Source organism: Jaculus jaculus, chromosome 18 (assembly GCF_020740685.1).
Source record: "Jaculus jaculus isolate mJacJac1 chromosome 18, mJacJac1.mat.Y.cur, whole genome shotgun sequence".
Lineage (NCBI taxonomy): Eukaryota > Metazoa > Chordata > Mammalia > Rodentia > Dipodidae > Jaculus > Jaculus jaculus.
In genome coordinates this window covers 36,581,596-36,600,881 of record NC_059119.1, presented here as the reverse complement: position 1 = coordinate 36,600,881, position 19,286 = coordinate 36,581,596, and the positions used below count along the sequence as shown (strand labels likewise).

The window sequence follows — 19,286 nt, the reverse complement described above, 5'->3', positions numbered from 1 at the left end:
CTCCATTCGTCTCTGTCTATTTAACTCAAGGAGTGTTTTGCTTATGCTACCTAAGCTCAGGGCTTCTTTGCTTCCTTGTGAGGTGGAGAACTCCCCTGCGAAGCTCAGGCTTGGGCTGCATTTCCACTGCTTCCCCCCCCACCCTTCACATTCCTCCCTGTGCAGACTCTCCCCTGGGATGACAAGCCTGGGTCTGAGTGGGAAGGCTGCTGAGGAGCCGATCCGCCCAGCAACAGCAGGAAGGTAGCCACATGCCCCTAACGGAGCGAAGGCTACAAAGATGAAGGGCTGTGCTAGGGTGTAGTGGACACTGGGAAATGTCCCTTCTCCTCAGAGGTGCAGGTCCTGGGCTTGGATGGAGGCTAGAGGTGCTGGGGGAGGGACAGGAAGGAGGAGACTCTTGGGAATTCAAGGAGCGGAACATAGGCCCTGCCCACTGCAACATTCTCTTCCAGAGTGCCCACTGCCCAGTTATTCCAAGTTGTCCTGTCTGTCTGTCTGTCTGGTCTGTAGTTTTCTAGATCCTGTTTCTGTCTGTCTTTCCATCTATCTGATGTCACTTTGTTGGCTCCTCTGGGAAAATAGCCCTGTATATTTCCTGGACTCCTAACAGTGCATGTGCCATCCAGTTTGTCTGTTCTTAGTTTCCACACAGGAGTGCCAACCTAAGACAAGTTTTCTCCCTCAAACTCGCAACGTCATCTGGGCTCCTGGCCCTATAAGTGACCCCTACATAGCCCCTTATCCATTCCCCTGGACCAGGCATCTCACCTCCATGGGGAGTAGTGCCAAACCTACTCTGGAGCTCAGAGACTGCGTCAAGTTCAGAGACCAACCTGAGGGTCTAGCACAGAGTGGTCCCCAGAACTCTCCAGAACATCCCCCAGGCCCTCCCTACAGTCAGCCAGTTCCCCACCAAGCTCTGCCAATGTGCAGCACCATCATAGCCTCCCATGAGGATGCTGGAGATAAGCCATCTGGTCTCTATGGGAGACTGAGTGACAAGGTCTCCCCAGCTGGTTGGAAAGATCTCAGGCACTCAGTCCCCAGGCCTTGTCCCTCTTTTCCTGTTCTTCCGTGGAGGGCAAGGTTAGCACAAGTTTGTATGGTTACCCCATACTGCAAAGCTGAACCAATGTGTTACAGTTTCATACTGTTGAATTATTTGTTTCACAACCATGAAAAATTAGGCACACGGACAAGGGGTGGGTAAGGCAAAGGAGAGTTAATGAAAAAATAAAGGTGAAAAAGTCCCATGGCATCAGGACAAACATGCTTAAGATTTTGGCCAGTATCCAAAAATAAAAGAAAGGGAAGTTAGAATTCAGAGAAGAAGGTAGGCTTTTAGAGGGTCTCTAAACAACTGTAATGAGGGAGGGCAGAGTAGATTATTTCCTTAGTGGGATAAATATTCCTCCCACCTTGTTAGTATGTCTGTAAGTAAGGAGTGGTCTCTTGATCAAGGTAGTTATTGACAAGCTCCACCCAGGACTACAGGACTTTGTTCCTCTGCTCAGGAGGAAGAGGCTCTTCCCTGTGGATGGGTGAGTGAGAGCTTCCCTTTCTGATGTCACTAGGGACATCCCTCAGTGATCCTCAAGCCCAATGTCTGCCTAGTCACAATGTAGGGACCCGTGTCTTGACCCCTGGTCTCATCTCCTACAGGATGTGGGAGCAGCTTATCTATCTGCTCAGAGGCCACCCCTGTGTCCAGAAGAAACTGCTATCTGTCAAAGAGACAGGAGCCTGGAGGGGTTTTCACTGGCTCCCAAAGAAGCAAGGAAGCCTCTCTATAAGAAGGGAGGACAGCCTCCCTAAGTTCCAAGAAGAGTAGCTGGGGTCCATGTCAGGAGCAACTCTCTCTAGGCCTGGAGCCTGCCAGAGAGTGGTGTTTGCTGGAGTAGAAAGACCTGGAAGTGAGCGCACAGGACTGGAGTGGAGAGATGGCTCAGAGGTTAAGGTTCTTGCCTGAAAGTGAGCAAGTGTGGAAGCTTGGGTGTCTGCAAAGGGGACATTAAGAGTGGGCGTCAGGCAGCTGGGTGCCACGGAGCAGCTGTGGGCTGGTGGATGGCTCTCATGATAGATAACCAGGTAGGGTTACATGAGCTGCTCTGAGCCTGGCTCCCACCAAGGCAGCTACGGGCGGTTCCTTCACCAAATGTGGCTTGCCAAAGGGCAGCAGCTGCCGGCTGCCTCCCTTGCAAGGCTGGGGACCTGGTAGTTCCACCTCTCTACCTCCTCTTCACTGCCACAGTGACAGGACTGCGTTCTTGGAACTGAATAGGCTTGTAATTGCAGCTATGGGCCCAGTGGCATTTGGAACAATGGGTGACCAGGGAACTGGCCAACCACCTCCCAGCAGCTCCCAGAATTGCTGCCCACTGCTCTCTGTGGGTGGTGACGGGCTGAGATGAGGAAGACGGGCTCCCATCACAGTAATGGGAGGTGGGTGGCAGGAGGGGAGGGTGGCAGAGGAAACCCAGCAGGGACACAAACAGGGCCTGCTGCAGGGCTCCCTGAGCCCCAGAAGCCTGATAGACACCTTCCTTCTGGTACCCCTCCTTCTCCTTCCATGCCACGGGGCAGGGGAGACACTGTTTGTGTTGAACAGGCTCAGTGGGGCACCGCTGAGCCCCTGCACACTTAGTCACACTCATCCTATGAGACAGACATGCTACTTGCCTAAGTGCAGACAAGGGTCTTGGAAGTCGAGGCAGCAGGACTGTAGCTGCTGAGATCCGGACTGGAAGCTGAGCCAGGTCTAACTCAAAACCCTTCTACACCCCACCTCTGCTGCCACTGGGGTCTTATTTCCACAGCTCAAGGAAAATCTTTCCAGCCATTTCATTCTATCTCAAATAACATATAATTTATCAGTTATAAACAGGATTTTTTGAAAATGTGGTGGACACAAAAATAGAAAGTGGAAAATAGGGCTGGAGAGATGGTTTAGTGGTTAAGCGCTTGCCTGTGAAGCCTGAGGACCCCAGTTTGAGGCTCGATTCCCCAGGACCCATGTAAGCCAGATGCACAAGATGGTGCATGCATCTGGAGTTCGTTTGCAGTGGCTAGAGGGCCTGGTATGCCCATTCTCTCTCTCTCTCTCTCTGCCTCTCTCTCTTTCTCTGTCTATCGCTTTCAAATAAATAAAAATAACAAACATGTTTTTAAATAAAAAATAGCTGGGCATTATGGTGCACACCTTTAATCCAAGCACTTGGCAGGCAGAGGTAGGACAGAGTTCAAGGTCACCCTGAGACTATATAGTGAATTCCAGGTCAGCCTGGGCTAGAGTGAGACCCTACCTAAAAGTTCACACACAAAGGTGAAAAATAAAAGTTGAATGCAATCATCCAGAACTCACTAATATATGATTCTGCAGCCTTCCACTGGTTTATTTTTCTGTGCCTTGGGTTTTACATCTTCCCATAATTACACAAAATGATTTTGTGGGCCTGGAAAAGATAGCTTAGCAGTTAAGGTGCTAACTTGTCTGTGAAGCCTAAGGACCCAGGTTTGATTCCCCAGAACCCATGTAAGCCAGATGCACATGGTGGCGCATGCATCTGGGGTCTGTTTGCAGTGGCTGGAGGCCCTGGTGTGCCCATTCTTCCTACTTCCTTTCCTCCCTCCCTCTCTCATAAATAAATTAAACATAAAATATTTTTAAAGCTTTGGTAACATGCATGTCTCCCTGGTATGCTTGGTCGGTTCCAGAGTTTCCAGCCCTGATCAGGCCCAAATGTCCACACACCTTCCCTGGGGTACAGTGGCTCACATCCTTCACCAGGGGGCCAGGAAGGCCTGCCCCAGGCTCAGCTGGAGATGGCATCAGCTTGTTCCTTTCAAGGCAGGGACATCCTTCAGGAAAGGATGTCAGGGGTGCTCTGTTTCCTATGGGAAAGTTCCCACCCCCTCTCCCTCCTCCAGCTGGCTCGGATGGAGTGACTAGTATTTGATCAGCAGTTACAGCTTAGTCATGTGCCTGCTCCGTTAGTCACTCTGAGGCTAAAGGTGCAAAGGAAACCTATTCCTCACTACAACATAAATCAGCCAAGAGAGTGGCCCTGCCCTCTAGTACCCCCTTGAAGGCACCATGGAGCCTACCTGGGTCCTGGCTTATGTGTCCTCACGTCAGGAAGGAAGTGGGTGGCAGGGGAAGCCAGGGAAAGTTCTTGTTAGCTAGAAAAGGTTTTTGAGAACGCTGGGGGTTGTAAAAATCCCCCGGTCCCCTGGCTTGGCAGGAGGCAGATGGCCCACTGGCCAGGCCTCAGATGACACTCTAGGGACTGAAGCTTCCAGTGTGGGTGGTGTGGGATGGGTCAGCACCTGCTGCACAGGACAGTCCATGCAGGAAGGGCAAAGGGCAGACCCCAGAGACAGCTCATCCAGGTGGGCTGAGGGACCATACGAAGATAACAGAAGTGCTGCGTCTTGGAGCTGAAGAACTCTGTCCTCCTAAGAACTGTGCACCTGTCTCTTCCTTCTCTGTGCCTTTGGCCCCAACTGAGACTCGTTTGTGTATTTCCCCAACACAGCAAAAATGCCCTAAGAGTACCCCACTTTCCCATGGCAGTCACTAATGCTATTTGCCTAGTTTCCTGAGAAAACAATGCATGTTTTATTTCCTAAAAGCTATCTGTGTGACACTCTGGGTTATTCTTTTCTGGTTTCTGGAAATAGTATCCTTTCTTTTCAGGCCCAGGAATTTTCTTGTAACTCAAAATTTACATTTGTTTCGTTTTATTTTGTCTTCTGAAAGGATCTCTTATGTTCAGTTACCATTTAACCTGCCCATGAAAATAATACATTCCATAAATGCATCTAATGTCAGACAAAATTTTTAAATTAAAACTTTGTAAATTAAAATATTTAAAATTGTCAGGCATGGTAGTGCATGCTTTTAATCCCAACATTCAGGAGGCAAGGTAGGAGGATTGCCATGAGTTCAAGGCCAACCTGAGACTACATAGTGGATTCCAGGACAGCTTGGGCTAGAGCAAAATGCTACCTTGAACCCCCCCCCCCAATTTTTTTAAGTTATCAAGCCAAGGGGGGAGAAATGAAAATAAAAAAGAACTAATCTATATCAAGTGATTTAACCCAGAGCTGGGGAAATAGCTCAGTTGGTAAAGTGCTTGCTTTCAAGCATGAGGTCCTGAGTTCGATCCCCCGAACTCACATAAAGGGATATGATGACTCACAATTGTGACCTCAGCACTGAGGAGGTGGAGACAGGTGGACCCCTGGGGCTCTCTGGCCAGCCAGTCAAGTCTAACTGATGAAAGCAGGCCACTGAGAGACTCCCGTCTCACAGAAAGTGGGTGGCACCTCCCAGGGCTCACACCCAAGGCCTCCACGCGCACATGTACACACATACATGTATTCACAAACATAGGTGCACATGTACACATATGAATATACATATGTGTACAGCTTAAGATAGTAGGATTCTAGCAATTTCCTTTGTGATGGGTTAAAAAGACCAACAGCCAGGTATGGTGGTGTCTCTTTGGAAGCAAAGGAGTCTCAGCTCAGCTCTCAGGTAGGCTTAACATAGGAACCAGGGCTGCCAGGCTCTCAGCAGTCACCAGAGCTCCAATGGTTTTGAAGTCTTCATCTAGTGGAGGCTGAAGAATGAATCTTACGGACAAGAAAGATACGTTTTAAAGGAGGAACTTCCGTACAGACAGAAAGCAACCTAAGAGAACAAATGCTCATTGCAACAAGGGAGCACATGTCATTGTACAGGTTGGGGGGCCTGAACAGGTGGCCACCATATGACTGTTATCTATTATAAGGCTTCCTGGCTGGGGAAATAAGCTGATATTTAAAATGACTAGACTGAGATATGGAGAATTGTAATTCTAGTCCAATCACCATCCCTACAAGGTGTCCACGTTCCACATGTCTCCTTTCCAAATCAGGAAGCGGGTTACATTTGGGTGACAGAGGGGTGTTTCAGTATATACCTGCAAGCTTTGCAAGAGGGGCAGAACAGAGTCAGAAAACAAAGTGTCTTTCAAGGGGCTCCATGGGAGCCAGCTGGAGTCTGCGAAAGCAGATCAGCTTTCTTGTCTTTCCCAGAACCCTGTCCTTCCTCTCACCGGCCTCCTCTGGTCAGTCTGGCAATATCACACCCAGTGGCAAACCTTCTAATTTTTAAGCTCCAGTGTTCTTGACTTCACAGTTTGAACCCTAATATCCACTAGCTTTTACATTCCCAAGACAAGGCCAAAAGGCAAAACAGCTCCAAGAAGTTGTGAATTGCAGCCAAGGGCTCAGAGCCAAACCGCTGACTCTCAGGGGCCTCCCTAACTCCCTAGCTCATTCCCTTCTCCTGCTTTCTATCAGCGGCACACCCTTTGCAAGTCCAGCACTTGGGAGGCTCAGCAAGGAGAATCAAGAGTTCCAGGTCAGCTGGGGGTACACTGCAAGAGCTAATCCAAAACGGAAAGGACAACTGTCAGAGGGGGTGAAGGAGGACCCGGCTGCGCTGCTGTCTCCAGCAGGGAGTCAGGAGGACACATCAGAGCCGGGCGTGGTGGCGCACGCCTTTAATCCCAGCACTCGGGGGGCAGAGGTAGGAGATGGCTGTGAGTTCAAGGCAACCCTGAGACTACAGAGTTAATTCCAGGTCAGCCTGGGTTAGAGCGAGACCCTACCTCGGAAATCGAAGGGAGAGAAATGAAGAAGCACAGAACGGAGAGGAGCCAAGGGACGCCTAGAAGCGCCTTGTCTTCAGTTTCCAAGTTGGAGAAGTATCGACCAAGGTAGAACTGGGGTCCTCGGAAACCCAGAACTTTTCATTAGCACACTAAGGCAGGGCACACCCCCTCTGCAGGCCTGTTTCTCCAACATGACGCAAAGGATGAACTGCCTCACCGCAGCCTTTGTCCTGGACTGAGACACACTTTCTTTCACTCTGATTCCAAAGGCCAGCCCAATGGGCAGGAGGGTGAAGAGACCAAGCCTCCGCCCGTACCCTCACATCTCCGGCTCCACATTTCCTCCATCCTCTCACTTGTTGGAATGACACCCCAAAGATTCTCATCTCTGACTTTGGGAAAGAATTCAGTGCCCCTCAGAGGAGATGGGAAACCTTTTCAAGGTCCCAAGGGTAGACACTGACAGAGGTGAAGGCCAAAGGCCAGACAAAGCGGGTAGCGGCTGAGTGGTGCCTCTACACTCGGCTTCGTCCTGTTTGAACGTGTACCTCAGTCACACAACAGGTGCCTGTATCCACACAGACTACTAGTTGTCTGTGTGACCATCATGCTTTACGTCTATGCCAAACCTTGAAGTGTTTAGAGAGTCAATTAGGCAACCCTGGACTCCTCAGATTTCAGGGATACTGTCTCCTCAGAAACAAGTTCATGAGACTGATGTGTCCTATGAATTGAGTAATTTATAGTGAAAATTCATCCCAGAGAACAAGCTCATCCTGCGCATGGGTCACTAAAAACATGCATGCCCTTTCCCCTCCAGAGGCCGAGATGGGCCGCAGAGGAAAAAAGAGGCAGGGAGATGGTGGAAGAGTGTCCGAGATTGCAAGAGTCATTCAGAAGGACTTCAAGAACACCGTCATGGGGGACAGGCAAGAGTGCACACTAGTGTCATTCAAATTCAAGTTCAAGTCTAGACCTTGCCCATACAAACTCTGTACCCTTGGCCAAGTGACTTAAATTTTCTCCCTCTAACCTGTGAGGTAGGGCTAGCCACAGCTCTCACCCGCAGCATGGTCAAGAGGATCAGTCACGCTGACATGTAGAAAGATGTCTGGCATATCTTAAGGGCCTTTCCAGGAGTAGCTTGATGGTACAGCACTCACTTGCTTAGCATGTACAAGACCCTGGTTCCCATCCTAGCACTGCCAAAAAAAAAAAAAAAAAAAAAAAGGAAAAGACAGCTAGATCTTCAAGATGATTGGAAAGTATTTAGGGAAAATGGGCCAGCTCCAGCAGAGAACGGCCGCACGGGCGCAGTGGCCTGTGGCAGGGAACTCATGACCCGGAGCCTTGTCCACGCTCACTGTGTTAGAAAACCAACCCCAAAGGAGGGAAGGTTTACTTTGGCTCATGGCTTCAGAGCTTGGGTCCATGGTCGCTCCGCTCGATCACTCTGGGCCCGCAGAAGCACAGCACTGCCTGGCCTGAGCTCAGAAGGAAGGAAGATGTCATTTCATGGCAGTTCATAAGGATGGGGGGCTGGTGCCCCACTATCTCCCTTCAAGAGCACATTCCAATCAGCCTAACTTCCTCTCACTAGGCTCTACCTCAGGAAGGTTTCGTCACTTCCCAGCAGTACCACAGGTTGGACATGAGCCTTCAACACATGGCCATTGGGGGGGCAGTTCAGATCCAAGCCCAGATGAATACCAATGGATTTGAGCAACAGGCTTTTCTTAGGTATGATGTGGGACAGGGTAGGAATTAGCCCAGGAACATGTTGGCACAGAGCAGGCAGGATGAGATGGAGCGGTGGGCATCTTATCAGGCGTCTTCTTGCTTGCTGGTTTGCTTCTCTGAGAGAAGAGAGCAGTTTAATGCCAGGGGAGTCCAAAGGCCATCTCCTGTGATGGCCCACGTTGATGCTGGCCTGTCAACAGCTCTCCTTCACTGGCACTAGCTCAGGCCAGAGAAGTAGAGGTGAGATGGGCAGGCGGATCAGGAGAGGAGGAGGGCAGAATGAAGGGCCTCTACAGCTGAGAGGGCCCAAAGCAATGCCTGCCCCTCCCTGCCTGCCCCTCCTCGCTGATGGCCGCTGTGCTCAGAGGTTGCATGCTGTGTCAGGTCCTGGGAGGGGCCACAGCAAGGCTCAGCCTTCCCAAGCTAAGGTTATCGAAGGTGCCCTTTGTTGGGCTACAGTCTGTTTTTTTTTTTTTTTTCATTTCTTTTTTTTTTAATTTTTTAAAATTTTTACTAGCATTTTCCATGATTATAAAAAAATATTCCATGGTAATTCCCTCCCTCCCCCCCCCACTTTCCCCTTTGAAATTCCATTCTCCATCATATTACCTCCCCGTCTCAATCATTGTACTTACATATATACAATATCAACCTATTAAGTACCCTCCTCCCTTCCTTTCTCTTCCCTTTCTGTCTGCTTGGCTTTCTGGGCCTGGGTTACCTCACTTAGTATAATCCTTTCCAGGTCCACCCATTTTTCTGCAAATTTCATAGCTTCATTTTTCTTTACCGCTGAGTAGAACTCCATTGTATAAATGTGCCACATCTTCATTATCCACTCATCTGTTGAGGGACATCTAGGCTGGTTCCATTTCCCAGCTATTATAAATTGAGCATGGGCTACAATCTTCAATGCTCCCTGAGCCACTGGTGGGGTTATTTTAGGCTGTGTTCAGGGTGGAGGTTCTGGAACCTTGAGGTAAGGCTAGGACAGATGAAAACCTTAGGAAATGGGAGGTGCCTCCTGCTAAAGGTCAGTCGGCAGGACAGGTGAGAGGACACAAGGGGTGTGCCATGCGTCCCCAGCTGTCTTCCAGACCCCGCAAAACACGCATGTGTGAGACCGTGCTGTGTGGTATGAAGCGGAGAGGGGCTTCCAGGAGCTGAACTTTGCTGACACGTCCATGCCATGATGCCTGTGGGCTCCAGTGGCAACTAGCAAGTGTGAAGCAGCGTGGGCCAACTCGAGCACTTGAGAGGAAGAAACTGTCCCAAGGAGGCGTTGAGATACTTGCCCTGGAGCATTGTTGCGGCCTGGTAGCAAGCTGGTTGCTTGCCCCCTAGGCTGGCTAGCTTTGGACACCTTGATGATTCACAGGAGCATGACTGGCTTGTGGGGAAGGGAAGGGCTGTAGTCCACACGGGCAGCTGTGATCACTTTGATCAGAAGCTCTGGAGAGCAAAAGCAGACTGCCAAGCCTTCTCATGGCTGAGCTGTGAGGTCAACCCAGAGCTTCCAGGGGGCCAACAGGGAGAGAAGATGACTCACCTCCTCTAGGCCTTGGAGGTGATTGCAGGAGAAAAGCCGTCACAGCTCGTGCCCGGAAGAGTGGGAGCCCACTCAGGGCTTCAACCTGGCGTAGATGACGGTGGCAAGAGAGCCTCGAGCCAGGGGTGGCTTGAATTAAATGCCCTAAGGAATACTTGGGTGGCACCTGCTGGGTCTCTAATTCATAGAGGCAGGGAGCTGGGGCCTCCAGCGGTCTGGGAGCCCGAGAGCAGAGATGGAACACAGACCCTGGCTGTGCACAGGTCCCCACTGCTAGACGAGGCCAGTCCATCCTTCCTCCCAGATAGCGAGGCATCTTGTCCAAACTGGAGGCAGGGTCTGCCACCACGGACCTCACCCGGTTGCTTCTAGGGAATGCAGCTGCAGAGGGCACTCCCATCTTGCCTGTTCCTCGGCTTAGAGGGGGGTGAGCTTAGTTCTGTGTGTCCCTAACACGGGTCCTCTCTTTACCACGGCCCTTCCCCCTGCCATCTGAGACCCAGGAAGACCCTTGGCTTCTCATACTCCTTCATCTGGCCATTTAAAAGAGCTTTATTGATTCAGAGGATGGAAGAAGAGATGTACTTCAGCAAAAGGGTAGAAAATGTTGAGGAGATGTAAGGTCCTTCGTTACTTCATCTGGAAAACACTTTGATTCTTGGTCTCAGAAGAGATCTGAGAATGAGTGCCAAAGTCGGGAGTAATCAGGTGCTAGCAGCCAGACCCTTTGGGCCTCAGTCGTAGGAGTCCCTCAGCCTTCAGACCCCTCACAGGAAGACTCCAGTAATCACCCTCCTTCCCACTGCAATGGTAAGGGGACAACATTCACTTGGCCCTCCTTGGGGTGGCTTTGTGCTGCCACCACAGCAAATGATCCTCCAGGCACAGCCTCAGCCTCGCCCCCTTCTCCCAGCACAGTGTGGAGAGCCACCAGGTGGTCCAACCAGCCTGCGGCAGGGCAGGGGAGAGGCGGCCCTCCTCCCCAGGAAGAGTGCTCACACACACTTCACTGTGCTTCAGGGTTCCTGTCCCTCCCCTTCCAAGCCCCTGACACCTGAAAGTGTGCCTGCCAGGGACCCACAGGGGACTCTTCCTCCCTGAGCCAGCTCCCTGGCAAGGGCTGCGTGGCCCTAGACACTCAAGGACACCTCTGGGTGCCCTCTCTTCTTGCCTGCTCCTCCACAGAAGGGTTATCTCTGAAGTCACTCCGGCTTTGACTCTTCTAGAAAGGAAGTATTTGCAGACCCATTGTGCACACGAGAAAACAGGTGCAAAAACACTAGGTATCTGGCTATTAAGTTGCAGATGCAGGGGCCTCACTCCTCTCAGGGGCTCTTGCCTTGAAAAAGCATTCCATCCATGCTAAAGACAACGACAATAGCCTGTGCAAAGCTTTGCGTGACCAGAGCATCTGCAGCTCTCAGCATAGGCAGGTTTTTGGGATCACTGATCCACAGCAGGGAACTCATCGGTCTGTGGGACCTAGTGTGAGGGTAAGACCTAACAGGTGTGAAGGAGAGAGCCCAGAGCTTTTAGCAAAGGCATCTGGAACCATGAAAGACCTATAGTTCTGGGAGCAAGAGACCAAGCTCATCCCAGCTGTTGAGTAAAAGGAAGAAGCAAATAGGCGTGGTTCTCCTGGAAGCAGACTCTGATGTCAGTGACTTTTTTACTTGGGATGAATTTAGGTGAACTCCATGGAAAGGAGAGGGAAAGCGCAGCCAAGGTGAAGGCCAAGTGCAAAAGTTCAACAACAGCTTTGGCCAGTCCTACTGCAAGCACTGGGGAAGAATGATCCTACCCAAATCTGCCCATTTGGGGTCGTGAGGAGCCTTGATAGCCTAGCTGTAACTGATCATTGGAGGTGGACAACCCTGGGGAGGGTGACTGGGGCCAGGTATCTCTCTGCCCCTGAGATAATGCCTGGTTGATCAGGTGGGACTGATGGCTGCAGACAGTGTCACAGTACTCTCAGCAGCTGGGCAAGAGTCCTTCTCTGAGGGACAATGGAGTAGCACATTTCCTAGCCAACCCTAGTGCCTTTGCCCTGGGAAAACTAGTAGAGATTAAGTGATCCTATCTGCCCACCTACCCTCCACTGATATTTACCATACAGATCTTATAAGCCAGCCCATTGTAATAAGCACTGGCAACAAAAAGAAAATGGTACACATGCGAATCTGGTGGAAAAAAAAAAAAAAGAGACACACTATGAATGAAGAAGGTCATTGCTGAAAGAGAAGCAAGCACCAAGAATTCCTAGAGCACATAGGAGTGAGGACCATGGTTGGCAGGAGCAGGAAATGAGTCTCGAAAGAGTTGACGAGGCAGACAAAGGCATGGGTGGGAAGGCCGGGGCGCAGACTGGAGAAGCACTGTGGGCAGAAAGCATTCCCTGAGAGGCATGGTGGCCTGCGAAGTCTCAGCAGATTTGGGAACCATGTGGGGCTGAAGCTGGAAGGCGAAAGTGGGAGAGAGCAAGAGGACTTGATCTGACAGTCCTGGAATCCTGTGTACTTCTGAGCAGAGGGTTGGCAGCAAAGTGCCTGCATTTCAGAAAGTTGGCTCCCATGGCAGAGAGGATGGACCGATCACAGGAGCTAGCTCCAGGGGAGTCTTACATTTGCCGGGGTCAGGCATACATAGCAGGTGCTTAGTGACATTCCAAGCACAGGCTGGCTTCTCCCTGGGGGGCCCCTCTTCAGATGTGATGTTCAAGCCCAGCACCTGCTCTTGGGCACATGTGATCTCCTTAGCAATGATTACCCAGCTTCTCAAAAGCTTTTGCTTCCTGTCAATATGTAAATCCCATATGCAAATCCTGTGTTGTTGGGCATGGATTGTTCTCCATTGGTGGAACTCTGGGCCCTTTATAGTTGTCAGCCTAGTGTTGCACGGATACAATGAAACTTTCCTGAGAGCACCCCCCTGTTTTGAGGTAGGGGCTCACTCTAGCTCAGGCTGACCTGGAATTCACTATGTAGCCTCAGGGTGGCCTGGAACTCACGGTGATCCTCCTACCTCTGCCTCCCGAGTGCTGGGATTAAAGGCGTGTGCCACCACGCCTGGCTTGAGCCCTTCCTTTTGAAGCTACCTGCATTCTACTTTCTGCTTTTCCAAATGGGTGCCCAGGGAACAAGCTGGTGAACTCGCAAGCCGGCAGTGACCCTGCTCCTCCGGACAAGGGTGTCGCTGCTCAGCCCGAAGGAGCTAAAATGCCCTTCATCAACTTAAGGGAGGGACTTCAAGGAGGTTTTCCTGGTCATGGACAGCAGGAGTGACTTCCACCCAGTGCCCCACTGCCAGGCTGCCTGGAACCTGACCCACTGGGGTGCCAGCAGCTTGTCTTCAGGGAGCTGTGTAGACTCAGCCTGTGTTGTGGAAAGTGTGGTGCTCTGGGAGCAAGTACTATGGGCTGGGCACTGAAAACGACAGCTTTTAGGTTGAAGTCAGGGGTCCTCCCACGTGCCCTAGCCTAGCATGAAGAGCCCAGCCTTTCGTTGGACGTCTGCCTGCACAGGGGGCCCAGAGGATAAGAGATGCGCACATTGCGTTGATAACCTCCAGAGAGGCTCTGGGCCCTCCGGCCTCCCAAGCCCCTGACAAAGTGCCACAAGCCCAGATCCACAAAACCGACTCTGGGCAGTGCCCACCTAGGGAAGGACATATTGTAATGGGTCCTGTGTGCAGGAAGAGAGAACACCAAGGCCAGATGGCCAGAGCCAAGACAAGGCCTCTCTCACCATGTGTGGGATGGTGGAGAGAAACGTCAAGGTAGCCAGTCCATCTATAAAGGCCATGAATGAAGGAAAATAGCTTTATGGCTCAGTTTAGTGAAGGCCAACAGAGGCCAAATGGGGAGAACCCCTTCTAGTTCAGAATTCTCCACTCTGTGGGGCAGAAACTGTAGGAAATCCACGCCCTCCACTCCCGCTATCTCTTAAGGACCCGCTGAGGGCCGGGTGCTGACCGAGGGGCTCGGCATGCCTTATCCTTTCTTCACGGTAACCTTACAAGGTGCCCTTAAAACACACACTCTGCAGACAAGCCGAAAGGCACGAAGAGAGTGGGAAGCTGGCCTGAGGTCAGGCATTAAAGAGCAGAGCAGGCTGCTAACACAGGCTTCCTGACGCCAAAACCACGCTCACCACTGCGCTCGTTACCTTTCTCATGACCGTGACCAAACATCTGACAAAAAGCAGCCTGAGACAGGGCGGGTTTACTTGGATCAGAGTTCAGGGGGCACATCGCTTGAGGAAGGCATGGCATCAGGACTAGGGGCACTGGCTACTTTGTAAGCACAGTCAGGAAGCAGAGGGATAAGAGGAAGTGGAACCGGGCTATAAAACCACAGGCTGCCCCCCCAGCGCCCTAATCCCCCCATCAAGGCACTATCTCCAAAAGGCTCCTCAGCTTTCCCAAACACCACCGTGAGCAGGGAGTAAGTATTCAGACACGTGACCCTATGAGGAACATTTCACACTCGGATCTCAACAGTTGCCCTCCATCATGTAGTCCTGACCGAGTTGGTGAAAGCAGGGATCTCCTGGCCACTTCCTGTCACTGCATGTAGGAGAGTTCAGGTAAAGAAGGCCAAGAACAAGGTCCCTTCCCAGCTCTCCCACCATCTGCCTGGAGGGTCTCTTGGGGCCTGTCACTAGATGGGCAAAGAGTGAATGGATTCCACCAGCTAGAGAGCCAGGACCGTAGCACTGGGCCCTTGGTGTCCGGACCTCTCTGCTGGAATGCGAGCTCTTAGATGGCCAAACTAAAAAGTTCCTCAGAGATGAGCAAGCGCCCTACTGAGAGGACTCAGGTTTTCTGGAGCCACTAAGCCAGGCAGAAGCATGGCACATGAGTGTGTGTGTATGTGTCACTACTTTAAGCAAAAGTCTTGAAACATTGTGGTAAAGTAGCCCTGGATGTTAGGGCCAAGGCTGGGGAGGAGAAGGAGAGAGATCCTAGCTGCCAGGTGCGCTCACAATGAGAAAGGGCCATTTCCACGCACTCTGGGCCAAGAACGGATGCATGCTAAAGCAAGAGGCGTCATAGTCAGATCTGAAAGAGAACTCTGTTGATGCTAATGAGAAGACAGGCCAAACACTTTTGGTACTGCAACCAACCACACAACGTATCTGGTGCCACACAGGAAGGGGCGGAGCAAAGACCAGGGCAGCAGAATGAGGCTCCCTGAGGTTGAGATGGGCCCATGCACTCTCCTTCCTCTGTGAGGTACAGAGAGAGCTGGAGGACAGGTGGAGATGGGGCCAAGCTTCGCCCACCTTCAGAACACCTCTGCATCCAAGGTCTGGTAGAGCAAGAGGCATGGTTTGGAATACCTTCAGGTTACCCAGCTCTGTCTCCTTCCCTATAAAAGAAGAGATTACGGGCTAGAGAGATGGTTTAGCAGTTAAGACATTTGCCTGTTAAGCCCAAGCACCCAGGTTTGATTCCCCAGGACCCAGGTAAAGCCAGATGCACAAAGTGGCGCATACATCTGCAGAAGTGGCTGGAGGCCCTGGCGCACCCATTCTTTCTCTCTATCTGCCTCTCAAAAATATACATACATTAGAAAAAAGAAGAGGTTAGAAGGCTGCACTGGACAACTGTAAGTGCCCTTCCAGCCCTGGCCTTCTGTCCATGTCCACTACAGAGGCCACCCCAGGCTCTTGGTTCTCTCCATGTCACTCATCAGTGTTGGTTGGTAGAGTGCTCATACTCTGCCCAGACCTCAGTGAGTAAACGAGAACCAAACAGAATCCAGGCTCTAGGCCTTAGGAATGGACAGCATGGGGAAGATGAGCTTATTTATTCCACACTGAACACGTTATACCCACAGACTCCTGTGTTCCTCACGATAGCCCCGTAAAGTTAGAACAAACACTCCTGCTTTGAGGACATGGAGGCCAAGAGGCAAAGCAGTATAGTCAGTGCTACACACAGAGGTGGTGCGTGAGCAGAACCCGGATGCCACTGCTGTGTGCTGTGCAGTGGACAGTGACTCCAGGAAGACAGCACCTGGTGTTCCTGTGCATGGAGCAGCGAAATCTGCAGTCTCCGTGCCACGTGTCCCCCCGTCCCCTTAGCGTCTGAGAAGCTTCCTGAAAGCAGGGCTTGGCCCTGGGCGCTGGGGCAGGCAGCTTAGAGGCCAGCAAGAGGAAAGCGGCCCGAGTCACTGACTCCTGTGCTCTTAGGAGAGCAGCAAGGGGTAGCCATGGCTCAGCCTGCTGGGAGACAAGAGAGAGGCCAGTGTAAAACAGAGCCCTCCCCCCCCCAAAGCTAGAACGGCAAGCTCTCTCCACCTCACAGGCCCAGCTCCCCAAATGAAGGATGGGAGGGGTTGATGACGGCTAAGCCTGCAAGCCCCTCATGCAGACTCATTTGGGTTACTTGAAGATGGCCCCGTGTGAGTCAACTTCCTCCCTTATTTCTAAGACAATCGCCGTGGAGCAGATCACTGATCATTTATGTAGTGGCCATGAGCCGGTCAGTTTTAAGATCTGCAACGAAGCCTTTCCAGCAGCCCTTTGAGACCAGCACTGGTAGCCTGCCCATCTCTAGATGGAGAACAGGGACCAAGAAGTAACCCGATAAGGTGGCCCAGCTGCTAAGAGGCAGATCCCAGATGTGAGTCCAGTCATGGCCACCACTCCATGCTGACCATGATCCCAAGCCCAGGATCACCCCTGCAAGACATTCTTTCTGGCCAGCAGAACCCTCCCTAACGCGGACTGCAGGAGACACACTGCCAGCCCCCTCACTGGAAGGTCTGTCACCAGACAGGTCAGGCTGCTCACAGTGTCCCCCTTTCCCACAACCGAGCACCGAGCACCGTTGCCTTCTGTTCACAGTGATGGCTCCTGCGCCCAGGCTGGTGGGGGCATGGAGGACTCCGTGGTGGCAGCGGTAGCGGCCGGCAGACCCAGTGCCCATGCCCTGAAGGCTCAAGCCCAGGAGCTGCAGCAGGAGGAGGAGCGGCCAGGGGCGGGGGGCTCCCCGCAGGCTGGCCCCCTCCACACAGCCTCCCCCAGCCAGCAGCAGCCTGCCCTGGCGACGGCGCTCTGCTCCCACACCCCTGCCGCCTCTGAATACGAACTCTCCCTTGACCTAAAGAATAAACAGGTACCCAGGGCCTCCCGGGGGGGCGGGGAGGGTGGTGAGGGCCCCTGCCTTTTGGGGGCTGTCCAGGGTGCCAGGGTTCCCAGCACTTGCCCCACCGGCAGGTGCACCTCTCTTGCCATGGTTCTCCCCAACTGAGCTATACGAATGTCCTTTCCTAGAGCTCAAGAAAGGAGCCACAAGCCACACTGCAGCCCCAGCGAGGTCCTTTACTTGGCAGGGCCCATGCCCTCTCTTGTAAGGACCATAGACAGTGTGCTCAGGGCCTCTACCCCAACACAAGGTGCAGGAAGCCTAAACTATCCCGTGGGTCCCTAGGCAAGTAGCTATCATTCTTTGTAAGAGTCTCCACCTCCACTTTCTGTAGATTAGAGAGCCCCACTTCTGTGCCCATCCAAGAGTAAGCCCAAATGCATTCAAGGAACATAGACGGGAAATGAGGGCAAAGACAGCAGCTGTTTACACATAGCCTAAGGAGTTCTTTCTTCCTTTCTTTTCTCTTCTTTTCTTCTCTTCTCTTCTCTTCTCTTCTCTTCTCTTCTCTTCTCTTCTCTTCTCTTCTCTTCTCTTCTCTTCTCTTCTCTTCTCTTCCCTTCCCTTCCCTTCCCTTCCCTTCCCTTCCCTTCCCTTCCCTTCCCTTCCCTTCCCTTCCCTTCCCTTCCCCTTCCCCTTCCTTCCTTCCTTCCTTCCTTCCTTCCTTCCTTCCTTCCTTCCTTCCTTCCTTCTTTCTTTCTTTTTTCAAGGCAGAGTCTCACTCTAGCCCAGGCTGACCTGGAATTCACTATATAGTTTCAGGGTGGCCTTGAACTCATGGCGATCCTCCTACCTCTGCCTCCCAAGTGCTGGTATTAAAGGCGTGCGCCACCATGCCTAGCGTAGGCTGAGGATTTCTAACACTGAGGGTGTCTAGAGCCCATTGGTGAACAAACACGTGTTTAGAGCAAGGTGTAACTATGTGATACTATTAAGGAACACCTTTGATAGCGGAAACATAGGCATGGGCTCTAATCCTCATTCCTGCTCTGACCCGTGACTTCAGCAGTGCCTGTGAAGCATGCTGGGCGCTGATTTCCTATCAGCATATCTGGGAATTTGGCCTTCGATCTCTGTTAGGCTCTATGACGTGTAGGCTCTACAAAATAATTCTTTAGCCTGGTGGAAAAGGTGAATCTCAGGAAGCCAGTAGGACTGAGTAAAGCCAAGCTAACTTTATTGCTATTTTGGGCAGGGGTACCAAGCCATCATTTTGATCAGGGGCCAGTAATGGGCAGTGCCCCTGTCTTTCAGCAAAATATATTGACCAAATCTGCCTTACCTAGATGACAAGACAGGACCCTGTGGATTAGATCAGATTAGATTAGATGGAAACATGTGCATTAGATGACAATATAGTCAGGGGACGGTTTTCAAGCAGAATTTGCAAAACAAAAACAAGATCAAAATACATAGATCATTCTGTCTAGTCCAACTCCAGGGGACTTTAGTGGGGTGCTGTCTTTGGGTTCTGTCCAGTTCACCTTTGTGATAAGGGACTAAATAAAAATACCAGTTACATGTTCCAAACTTTCTTTTTTTAAAAAAAAAATTTATTTATTTATAAGAAAAAGAGAGAGAATAGGCATGCCAGGGCGTCTTGACACTGCAGACAAATTCCAGATACATGTGCCACTTTGTGCAGCTGGTTTTACGTAGGTACTGGGGAATCAAGCCCTGACTGTCAGGCTTTGCAAGCAAGGACCTTTAGCCACTGAGCCATCTCTCTACACATAAAGCCAAAGGAGCTAGTATTGGAGGGGGCAGGGAGTGTTTAAAAAGTATATTTCTAGTTCAATCCACAGACTTAACTGTGATCTCTCAGTTGACTTCTTTTCAGCACATGGTCTATGGGCCTCAGGGGAATTTTACCACTCCATTCCAAAAATGTCTGCTCCTTTCATCAGGATGCACAAAGTTAAAATTGCCAACATAACCCTCAAAATCCAAGCTTATTGAATAAAGCTGAGAAGAGCAATAAACAGACGAAAGTGCATCCACCTAAATAAAAAATGTATACATTTACAAAGTTTGGTAGCTGTTAAATTTTCACACGCCGAGGTTATGCACAGTAAAATGTCGGTAGTAGCTTTTAGTTGCCTTTTATAAAATGCTGAGAGCAATACAAAGACACAAACCCATGAAGCTGCAGCTCAGTCGGCCACCTATGCAGTCCT

At 51.2% G+C, this 19,286-nt stretch overlaps 1 protein-coding gene across 4 annotated transcripts in view; it reads left to right on the top strand.

Annotated features, from left to right (window-relative positions):
* Iqsec3 (IQ motif and Sec7 domain ArfGEF 3) overlaps positions 1 to 19,286 on the top strand; it is a 108,653-nt gene that overhangs the window by 33,152 nt on the left and 56,215 nt on the right. For 3 of the 4 annotated variants that reach the window (XM_012951361.2, XR_006634131.1, XR_006634130.1), the window contains one exon: positions 16,809 to 17,079. The exons of the other annotated variant lie outside the window; for it this stretch is intronic. In XM_012951361.2, the coding sequence (XP_012806815.2) occupies positions 16,809 to 17,079 (271 nt within the window). The remainder of the gene's footprint in view (positions 1 to 16,808; positions 17,080 to 19,286) is intronic. 4 annotated transcript variants of the gene reach the window in all.